Consider the following 11,958-nt stretch of genomic DNA (forward strand, 5'->3'; position numbering starts at 1 on the left):
ATATGTGTACTTGACCCATTAAACTAGAGATGTAATCCCCTTTCTCCAATTACAATTGTGGAAACAACTCATAACTTATTCCCGTTTTATTGATTTTTGAAATATTCATATCAATATCGTAAAAGAGATTTATAATTGACGATATTAATTTGATAAATTTGATAAAGTTCCCATATTATTATATTCATGGTGGTGCTAACAAATATAAACATTATCAGGTCACATATAATGTAAGGCAAACTACTTTATTTATTAAGCAGTAACTGATAACCTAAAATAATCAGTTATACTGGTTAGGGGTATACAAACTGAACCGGAAAATTGCGCCAAACCGATTAAAAAATCTGACTAGGTTTGGTTTAATTTAGTTTGGTATTGAGTAAAAAAATCCGAACCAAACCGACATATAAATATATAATTTTAAGACTTTATATAGAATTTAATTTAAAAGATGTCTAGAAATATTTGAGATCCTCTCATGTGATATAATATTTAATAGAACTATAAAGTGCATTCATTTTTATTTACTTTAAATAATAGATTGTATCACTTTCTTATTATGTATTATTGAAATGCGTCAATCATCTCTTTGTTCTTTCATATTCATATGTCAAGATTTATTATATGTTTTTCGAATTTGAAGTGGTATTTTGATAATCTAAAATTACATAGAACATTTCATTATTTAGGTATCATATTGATTTTTATGTTTAATTATTAAATTTGATTAACCCTGAAAGCGTACATTAACCAAAAATTATTGGTAGACGACTAAGAAAATAAACTATTATGTGTTACTAAAAACAATTCTCCCATAAGATCACTTTAATAGATCATATGTTTATTACTTTTTTTTTAAAATATTTAGTAAACATATATTCAATTATCAAAATTTATCTATAACTTTAATAATGCAAGATTGAAATAATATTCATGTAACAAAAAAAATCCGAAAAACCCAAAAAATCCGACAAAACTGAACCAATCTAAATCGATATAATTGGTTTGATTTGATTTTGATAAAATCCGAACCAACCCGATCCATATACATCCCTCGTACCGGTAATGAAAATTTCTTTTGGACCGTTACTGCATATTACTTAAGTCCAAAAATGAAGTAGCTTAGTCACATCACACTACAAAACCTATGGAAAAACAGATAGGGATAAGGTGAAAGTATGAGGTGTATGTCAATTAGACTAAATCTGGAGGCGGTAAAAATGAAATGAGCCCTTTTCCTTCACCTTTAATTTCCAGCACTACGTTTTCCTTCACCTTTAATTTCCAGCACTACGTTTTCCTTGTTTTTTTTTTTTTTTTTTGTTTCCTATTCGATTTTGGTATCTGCGTAAGGGTTCGATCACATCGTGTAAGGCTTATTAAAAGGAAAAACATATTTTTAAACCAGGATATTTTTTATTTGCAGGACTCGAATTCAAGACTTCTAATTAAGTACGGTGAAATCCTATTCATTCCACTATTTCGCTTGGGAGTAGGTTTTCTACAGCTTTGACATTTGTGTGAGGCACAAAGCAAAAGTTTTTTTTTGACAATGTGTGTCAACACATATTTACTTCGCTTAGATTGTATACAAAAACGAATTTAGAATTTAGATAAATTCAGAGTTATTGTGAATTTATTATATTTATATATCATTTTTGAATAATTTTGTACACACATATGTGTGCAAGATCATTGAATCTAATTGAACCCATTACAAGTGGTTAGATCTGCAAATGATCATATACTTTATTTTATTTTTAAAAATATATATACATATTTGAGTTTGCATCCAATCACAAAGAAGTAGCCTGTGCAGTGGTACTACCTGACTATAAACTTGGAATCTTGAATGTACTCTAACATATACAGGATTTGTACAAGCAACATCATTCTATTGTCACACTTTCACTTGTGAGTTTTGTTTTAAGATTTACGATGGTTTTAAAACTTTACTTCCTATCTCAAATTGATTGTACCTTATTAAGATGGTCTCAACCTTGTGTATACATACATGTTAATACTCAAAAATTAATATATACGCACAAATATAAGAAAACGTATCTTCTTATCCGCAAATTTCTTTTATTATGTGCTGGTTCTTTCGCTTCGATTATTCTATCAACTTTATCTTGTTGTTGTTATGTTTGTTGTTTTTGCTTCTTCTTTTTTTTCATTTTTTTTGAACTGGTGTCTATCGAAAACAACCTATATGCCTTCACAGGGTAATGATAAGGTCTACGTATATTCTACCCTCCCAGACCCCACTTTATAAAATTATACAGAGTTTTTTGTTGTTGTTATTGCACAAATATAAGAATAATTCTAAGTGAAGTGGTATCGGATTACACCCCAATAAAGGGTATGTCCACCAATTTGAATTCTCCTCTATCTAGTCGTGCTTTTACTTTTATATTTTCCCCCTTTTTACGGTAAAAAAAAGTTCTTGGCGTAACTAGTAAAGTTACTGTCATGTGATCAGAAGATCACGGGTTCAAACCATGAAAATAGCCTCTTGTAAAAATGTAGAGTAATTAGACTGCGTACGATAGACTCATGTGATCCGTCTCTTTCCGGACTCCACGCATAGCGGGAGATCAATTTAGTACACCGGACTGCCTTTTACCGTGGGAAATAGGCATCTGGTTTCAAGGGAATCACAGCAAATGTCAAATAGTAGGCATTCATTGCCCAAGTGAACGCGATCTGACTAGGAATGATTTGTGTTTGCCAACAGCTAATATTTGTGAAACTGTCACATTATAGTTTGTTGCATACTGTTTTAATTTATCTACTGATGGGATGTAAAGTACTTTAATTTGTCACATTAACGTGTCCCTGCATTTTCCTGTTTTATCTGATCAATTACAAGATAATGAAAAAAATCAGAAATCCTATGTAAAAGTACTGACCTAATTTACCTCAAATTATGGTTCCTAACGAACTGAGACAACCCATTACTCTCCCCCCTAATTCTTTGTAATCGTGGTTTACGTTGTATCTTTTACTCAATTTACAATAACAATATTAATCCTTGAGTCGTGGATATATCAAAAACATCGTCTTTACCTTATCAAGGTAAGGATAAGGTTTGTGTATATACTACCGCTTCAAACCCCATTTGTGGGATTACACTGTGTTTGTTGTTATTGACAACAACGGTATTAATTAGAGGAGATCCAGGATATAGACTTTATGGTTTTGAGTTTGAAAATTTACCATAACTTATTTAATAAAGTGGATTTAAAATCTATTACTTTTACGTATTTGGTGAATTTTTCAACAGATATACATGAATTGAGCCAAAATTATTATATTCAGATGAACCGTAACATATACACTACATTCGACCTTAGTTAGTACTAATAAGGGTTCAATTCCACGACCGAAAGTTAGTCTAATTCCTCCCTATTCACAAAACTTGGGAACAAAATTGAGATTACATCTTATAAATTAAGAAAATTAAACTTAAAGTCTTATCTGCGAATGGGAGGTTTGGCGTAACTGGTAAAGTTGTTGCCATGTGACCAGGTTATGGATTCGAGTCGTGGAAACAATCTCTTGCATAAATACTATGTACGATAGACCCTTCTGGTCCGACCTTTCCTCGGATCCCGCACAGAGCTTAGTGCATCAGGCTGCCCAACTTAAATCTTATCTGCACATGTATCATCACGTGCCAGTATTTACCATCTAAATTGTTTTAATTAGTGATGAATATGTCTTGCTAATAAAAGATACTACATGATAACGGAAACATCGAAAGTTGTACTTGTGATTTTAATAAAAAAAGCACTCTACTGATATCGTTGTCTTTTCCAATTAACAAAAATATATTACTCCACTATTGATCTGCAACATATAACTCTTTCTTGACACAAACTGAACACTCAAGAAAGAATATATCAAGAAAAAATTAACTATTTAGCAATGATAATTTTGGCAATGTAATGTCTAAAATTTGTTTTAATAATTTGATTATACAAATACAGTTCGGAAAAGAATGAGTCTTGGTTACAATTTTAGTATATCCGAAACTCATTAATTGTGCTCTTATTAATTGAACCAATTCAATTTTTTGCCAATTAAATTGCCACTCTAGAGCAATAATTTTAGTTGGTTACTGCTCTATTTTCCAATTCGTTACTAACAGATTTATAATGAAAGTATATATTATGTTACTTAGCATGATATAAGTCGTTATCTTGTCTTATCATTTATGGGAGATGACCTTGTATGCGCCAGAGTATGGTTAGTATTAGGGTTGACATGGACCGGGTTTGTTCGACTTTTATTAAAATCAAACCAAACCAAACAAACTATATCGGTTTGGATTGATTCGCTTTTATCGGATTTTTCGATTTTTTTGGATTTTTTTAATTAAATGAATATTATTTCAATCTTACTTTGTTAAAGTTATAGATAAAGTTTTGATAAGTGAACATATATTTAGTAAAAAATTTAAAAACTGACAAATATATGGTCTATTAAACTATTCATATAGAAGAATTCTTTTTAGTAACACATGATAGTTATTTTCTTAGTCGTCTAACAATAACTTTTTTATGTATGCTTTCGAGGTAATTTAATAATTAAACATAAAAATCAATATGATACCAAAATAATAATATGTTCTATTTAATTCTAAATTATCGAAATACCATTTCAAATTCGAAAAAAATATAATAAATCTTGATATTTAAATATGGAAGAACAAAGAGATGATTGACACATTTCAATAACACTTGATAAAAAAGTGATACAACCCACTATTTAAAGTAAATAAAAATAAATACACTTCATATTTCTATGAAATATTACATCCCATGAGAGGATCCTGAATATTTCTAGATATTATTTTTTATAGAAAATTCTATATAAAAATTATATATTTATATGTCGGTTTGGTTTAGATTTTTTTACTCAACACCAAACCAAATCAAACTAAACCTAATTAAGTTTTTTAATCGGTTTGGTTTGACTTTTTAGTTTGGTGCAATTTTTCGGTTCGATTTGAACCTCCCTAGTTAGTATACTTCCTTACAAATTTACCTAATTACCTTAAACGTAACGTGCAGGTGAAATAATGTTGAAGCAGAAATGATCTAGCATTCATTCATGCAATTTTTTTGGTTTCCCATTCGATGCCCATTATTCGTATTGAAATTCTGAATAATCTAAATTCTAACTAAGCTCGAATTCAAGACCTCTAACTAAAGGTGGATAAATCCTGTCCATCATACCATAATTTTTTCTTGGGTGGTTAAAGATTTTTGTATTAATGCATTTGCACTTTAGTTCCTTCCAATATTCTTTTTATTCTCGGGACTCAAACCCGAAACTTCTAGTTAAGGATGAATAAATTCTATTCATCATACCACAATCCATCTTTCGTGGTAGAGAATTTCTTCGTTAATGCATGTAGAAGCGGACCCAGGATTTGAAGATCGCGGTCGCACTTTTGGATTCAACCAAAATCTGCTTTGTATATAAGGTGATCACTACTAATATATCACTATTTTTTTAAAGAGATATATATATATATATATATATATATATATATATATATATATATATATATATATATACATACATAAAATTTTTGCCAAACTTTACGAGTATCGTAATTGCTCTCCGTATAGCATAGGTCCGCCTCCGAGTGCATGTGCACTTTAGTTCCTTTTTGAGTTAAACTTGAAACTCCCTTCAGAAAGTATCAAAAGGTCTCTTCAACAAATATTTCAAAATGCCTAACACCAATTTTCAGCTATTAAGAAATTTTAATAGACAACGCAAAGTTAACGTTCAACTTCAATTTCCCAATTTATCCAAACAAACAAACTCCAAAACCATAGTGGTGTACACTTCATAGCTTAATAATCATTCACTTTTCACATGTAATACAAGTACAAAACATCATCTTGATTATTCACTCAATATTTATGCTGGTTTTGATTTTTATAATCTTTTTTTATTTATGATATAAATATTTATTTCATAAAGCAATATATAAAGTAATATTCCGATTTGTTGTTTCTATTATTCTAAAGATTTTAATCTGACTGAATGTCCACTCAGATGATATCTTTTCTTAGTGCAATTATAATTGAAACTTCTATCTCCTTCTCATCTCAGCACATATGTTTTATCATATTTTATGTTGAAACTGCCACCTGTTTTTTTGGTTTTGATATTGTTTTCTTTGTAAAAAAAAAAAAAAGATTTTACTCATATTTGTGTACAAGTGAAATTTACAAATTGATCACGTAAAAAGCAAGAATGTAAACATGATAATAATGGATACTTTTTTCGTCCCAATTTATGAGATTTATTTTTCCTTTTTAATCTAATTAAAAAAGAATGACGAATTTTTTTCCTAGAAACTATTTAATCTTAGCATCCTCATTATAAACTATAAACATGATTTATTGGGATCTCCTTGATATAATAGTTCTTTTCTAAAGAGGGAGAGAAAATGAAAAGACATGTGAAACTCTCAGGACCACTCATTTAAAAAGATAATTTTGGTGTTTTGTAATTTAACTTATACTTGTCAAAACTTTCCTTCAATTTTTTAATCTTAGCGTCCAGTCAAATGCCGTCACATAAAATGAAATGCAAGGACTACTTAATTTACAATAAGCCAACTGAATGTAAAAGATTGTCTTTAACAAGTTGAAACTATTAGGGGAAGAGAGATTATTTATTAGTGAACCTCTTCCTAACACCTTTTAATAGAGAAATTAAAGTAGTTTAGCTAGAAGAAAGTGTTTAACTGAACACTCCCATTATAAGATAGTGGAATCCATAGGTTAATTGATATACGGATTACGTGCTTAAATCACTTTAATTTGTTCCCTATATATACCACTCAAGATCACAGAATTGTTAATTACAAAACAATATCATTTGTTATTAGAGAAAAGAGAGGGAACAGAATTAAGCATGTCAACTACTACAAAGGAATGCTTAATTAAGTTTTTGAAAGAAGCAAAGCCATATTTGGCAGTCATATTCTTGCAATTTGGATATGCAGGCTCAGCTATTATAGCTAAATCTGCTCTAAATCATGGAATGAGCCATTACGCTTTTGCTGTCTACAGAAATTCTTTTGCTGCTGTTGTCTTTGCTCCTTTTGCTGCTATCTTAGAAAGGTGATCTTTACTACCCCCACCCCCTCGACCTCCACCTCCACCTCCAATTCCCCTTCCTACCTTTTTCCTCACACACCAGCAAACAATGTCGAAATCAGAAATTTTGTTAAGGGTATTCAAGATTTAACGTACTGTAAAAGGACATCCCGGTGCACAAAGCATCCGGCGTTTACGCAGGGTTCGGGGACGGGCCGCACCATAAGGAGGTGTGATGTAGGCAGCCTATACTGATGTAAGCATCAATGGCTGATCCCACGGATCGAACCCGTGACCTATAGCTCACACGGAGACAACTTTACCGTTGCTCCAAGGCTGCCCTTCAAGATTTAACGTATTGAACATATATAAAAAGTAAGAGCGATATTTGACCTTTCTACACGGTATAATTTTTCGGACAAAGAGTGTTTAATTGACCATTCTTGTCCGCCACTATCCACAAACACACATGAATGCATGCAAGGCAAAAGCCTAGAGCTAGTGACAAAATCTAGAATATAGACGTTGTGGGTTCTGAGTTAAAGAGATTGAATTTTATAATTTATATCTAACTCTATCTATATATAGAAGCATTTATTTTTTAAAAATATATAAGATTCTGCCTTGAAACAATGGGTTCTACCGAACGTATGAACCATGGTTGGATCTGCCACTATACCTAGAGCATTGAAATATTATTTTATTTTGATGGATTATTTGGTTTGAAATTACTAATGTAATCTCTGGTTGTTTTAACATGCAGGAAAATAAGACCAAAAATGACTCTATCCATATTCTGGAAGATTATGTTGCTGGGCTTGTTGGAGTAAATATTCCTAATACTACCAACACATAATTTGTTTTCTTGATTTAATTTATTATATTGAATCTAATGGATTTCAAATGAAATTATTATTTGCAGGCCTGTTATCGACCAGAATTTGTATTATGCTGGGATGAAATACACCACTGCAACTTTTGCAACAGCAATGTGTAATGTTTTACCAGCCATCACATTTTTATTAGCCTGGATCCTAAGGTATATAAATAACTTTTTTTTAACTTAGTTAATTACGTGCACTAAATTTATAAGCCAACATTTTTCCATAAATTAAATATTATTTCTATTAGATTGTTGGAAATTGTTGATTAATAAAATTCACAAGTATTTAAAAACTCAAGAAAATGGACTTAAGTCGAGACAAATGCAATCCTAAGATACAATGATTAATGCATAAGTGTGATGGGATCCAATATTGTCTTTATCAAAAAATAAAAGAAAACATAGAAAAGTACAGATGTAGGTTAGTTGATCATGTCATCTCCAATGATATGGGATAAAGTTTAATTTCGATAAATAGACAATATAAAAGTTTTTTTAAAAAATAATTATCAGGTGATTTAAAATATAATAATCGATTATTATTCATAATAATCTAAATTAGTACTTAGTAACATAAGCTTAAGACAAATCAATATCCTTCTATAATATGCTGACTTGTCGGGCAAGGTTTGCGTACACCCATCCTTCCCAAACCCCACTTGTAAAATCATACTGGTATATTGTTATTGTAATATGTTCCCCCGATCCTCCCCGATCCCCCCCAATCCCCTTTGTTGGAGCTGTTACTTCTTTGATGACTCGAACCCATGACCTTGAAATTATAGGTTGGGGGAGGGAGATGCTGACCATCTGAGCAACCCCTCTTGTCGTTGTAACATGTTGAATTATTGTACTGTAAATTTTTTATTACATAGTTAGTATAAGGTAATTACATTGGAATAATGAGTGATGAGTTGAATTATAGGCTTGAGAATGTGAATATATGGAAGATACATAGCCAAGCAAAAATAGTGGGGACAATAATAACACTTGGAGGTGCAATGGTAATGACACTTGTTGGAGGACCTACAATTGGATTGCCTTGGACCAAACATTCTACTACTACAACTAGTGTTGCTTCTCCTACTGAACTGAATCCTGTTAAGGGTGCTCTCTTCATTTTAGTTGGTTGTTTCTGCTGGGCTTGCTTTTATAACCTTCAGGTATATACTATACCTCCCCTTTTTCTCGTATATATGTTGATCGAAATCTTCAAAAATATTATCGGATACATGCAGATCTTCTAAAAGTAGTATATTTTTTAGAGAATCCAGCACGGGTGCGATAATAACTTTGAAGAGTACGACAGCATAGTTTTTCTCTATCAATGTGCTTATTCTTTTAATTGCGATTTAACTTATGTATACCGATAGTAGTAATTTTTTTTTTATATGTAGTATCAGTCACCTAAGACATGATTATAGGTAATCATATGTACGATTAGTAACATGGAAACTAAGACAAGTAATATGCTACGTACAATAGGTAAAAATACATTGAGAGTGTTACAATTATTTACACTATCAGTATATATACTATAAGTAAAAAATAATGCATTTTGGATGATTCGATATGGATGCGATAATATTTTTGAAGAGTCTTGAGCAACATAGTTTTCTCTATCAGTGTTTGTTCTTTTAATTAGAATTTTAATTGAAGAATTAACCCAAATAGCCACCCACCCTACCACTTAAATTAAAAATAGTCGGGAAGGTATAATATATGCAAAACCTATGTATTACATGTGTATAATCAATGTATATGACTAGAAAAAATAAACAATTAATATGACCGACTATTTGTGTAAATATCGTAAAAGAACTTTTACAGTATCAGTCACCTAAGAGATGACCCAGAATAAGTACGGTTAGTAACATGAAAAGTAAGACAAGTAATATGCTACAAATAGGTAAAAGTACATTCAAAGTGTTAAAACTATTTAATATTGTAATGTATATAAGTTAAATCCATTCTAATTAACTTGTATATATGACGACTGTGATGTCTAATCGAATAACGTCACATAAAATGAAACAGATGATTACGTTGAAGGCATACCCAGCGGGACTGTCCCTCACTTCTTTAATATGTATGGCTGGGGCTTTGCAAGGCACTGCACTTACACTTGTGGTTGAAAGGGGAAATTCTGCAGTCTGGTCTATTCAATGGGGAAGTAGTAAATTATTTGCATATGTTTATTGTGTAAGTTTATTGGAAATTCATAATTCCATTTTTTTATTACTAATTATACTGTATTATCATTTTTGTTATCAGATATATACTAGTCATTATTTTAATTTTTCTACAGCTTAATTTATGCATAAAAAAATTATTATGGATGCAGGGAATAGTGAATTCTGGAATTGGCTATTATGTTTCGGGATTAATAATGAACGTCAAAGGACCGGTTTTTGTCACTGCTTTTAATCCTCTCAATATGGTTATTGTTGCAATTTTGGGTTCATTCATTTTATCAGAGCAGCTTAACTTGGGAAGGTATTTTAGTAATTATTTGCCTCTTTTTATTTCTTTTTATGAATTTGAGTTATATGCACCAACACTTTTAATATTATCCTTCTTATTTAACATGTTATAGTATGTTAGTTACTATTTTTACCAGGTTACTGATTATTTTTATCGTAAATATTTTATGTAATGACAAATGATATGTTAGTGTACATATTGTTTAGATCGAAAGACGGTTTTTGAAATTCATTTATGATGGTTTATTTTTCAAAGAAGAATTAACTTAAATAGTCGTCCACCAATCACTTAACTAAAATTAGCCGGTGGATATACAATATATATATAATCCATGTATAATATGTAATGTATATCATCATGTATAATCTATGTATACCGACTAGGAAAAACAAATAGAGAATTCAGCCAGCGATTTATGTAAAGATCCTTGACAATTGGTGGTGTTTGAATGTAGGGTTGTTGGAGCAGCTGTTATTGTAATTGGATTATACCTAGTAATATGGGGTACGACAAAGGAACAAAAATCCTCAAAAATATTGAGCACTAATAACTGAAGAAGAAGAAGCAGCAGTTGACAAAGAACTAGCTGAGATAAAATCTTCAAATCAGGCAGTTATAACGGGAGATGAATCTGTTTAAAACCATGTTTGCACTCTATTATCATTATGAAGACGTATCACGTCCAGATCTGTTGTTCAAATCGAATCACGAAAATGAAAAATATTAGAGGATAAATACTATTACTAAGGCTTACAGTCTAGTGGTGTCGGTTTGATGTCTCTCATTCTATAGATGTCGGTTTAATTCTTACTGTCTTTTTTTTCTTTTTTTTTTTTATGATCTCCTAATGTAATAAATTTTGTCTTCTATATTGAGAAAACAAGTTGAGCACACCTAGCTAGAGGCTGGGTTTTAGTATAATGATCAAATTCCAATTACAGAGGATATATGCTACTTTTAGTTTCCCTTTCTTATTAACTATTTTTTAGCATATTTCTCTTTTGTCATATGATTTAACGCCGTTTAAAATTTGTTATGTTAACTTCCGATTGACACTTGTTCCGATCATAATATATATATATATATATATATATATATATATATATATATAGTATAAGGGAAACATCAATAGTTATAGGGATATTAGGAGCTATTGCTGTCTCATTAATAATAAAATAAAAAAATTCCTAACAACTTGGCTCAAATGGTAAAATAGTACAAAAAATTATAAGAGAAAGCAAAAGAAAGACTAAAAGAAAACATATATACAACAACATATATGAAGCTGCCTAACGCAACTGTATTCCCCGGCTAAATATGTATCTATCTATATTGTTCGGATTTTATCAAAAATACTGTCCGGTGTATACCAAATCTTCCAAAATTAATATATTTTGGAGGATTCAAAATAGGTCGCATTTTTCAAGAAGCCGAACAAGACTTTTAACACACAAACGAAGT

General features: G+C 30.7%; 1 protein-coding gene across 1 annotated transcript; it reads left to right on the forward strand.

Moving 5' to 3' along the window:
* The first annotated feature begins 6,874 nt into the window (after positions 1-6,874).
* On the forward strand, positions 6,875-11,490 carry LOC107760849 (WAT1-related protein At2g39510-like). Its single transcript, XM_016578957.2, has 7 exons — positions 6,875-7,154; positions 7,894-7,956; positions 8,053-8,169; positions 8,939-9,176; positions 10,051-10,215; positions 10,358-10,509; positions 10,952-11,490. Exons 1-7 carry the CDS (start codon positions 6,946-6,948, stop codon positions 11,049-11,051), a joined length of 1,044 nt encoding a protein of 347 aa, XP_016434443.2. The 5' UTR covers positions 6,875-6,945; the 3' UTR covers positions 11,052-11,490.
* The last annotated feature ends 468 nt before the right edge of the window (positions 11,491-11,958 follow it).

Source organism: Nicotiana tabacum, chromosome 23, assembly GCF_000715075.1.
Source record: "Nicotiana tabacum cultivar K326 chromosome 23, ASM71507v2, whole genome shotgun sequence".
Lineage (NCBI taxonomy): Eukaryota > Viridiplantae > Streptophyta > Magnoliopsida > Solanales > Solanaceae > Nicotiana > Nicotiana tabacum.

Bases quoted from the DNA above. Each gene is read 5' to 3' on its own strand.
- LOC107760849 (XM_016578957.2), top strand. From the start codon at position 6,946: ATGTCAACTACTACAAAGGAATGCTTAATTAAGTTTTTGAAAGAAGCA. The intron at 7,957-8,052 runs GTAAATATTCCT...TATTATTTGCAG, and splicing joins ATGTTGCTGGGCTTGTTGGA to GCCTGTTATCGACCAGAATT. The intron at 9,177-10,050 runs GTATATACTATA...AAAATGAAACAG, and splicing joins CTTGCTTTTATAACCTTCAG to ATGATTACGTTGAAGGCATA.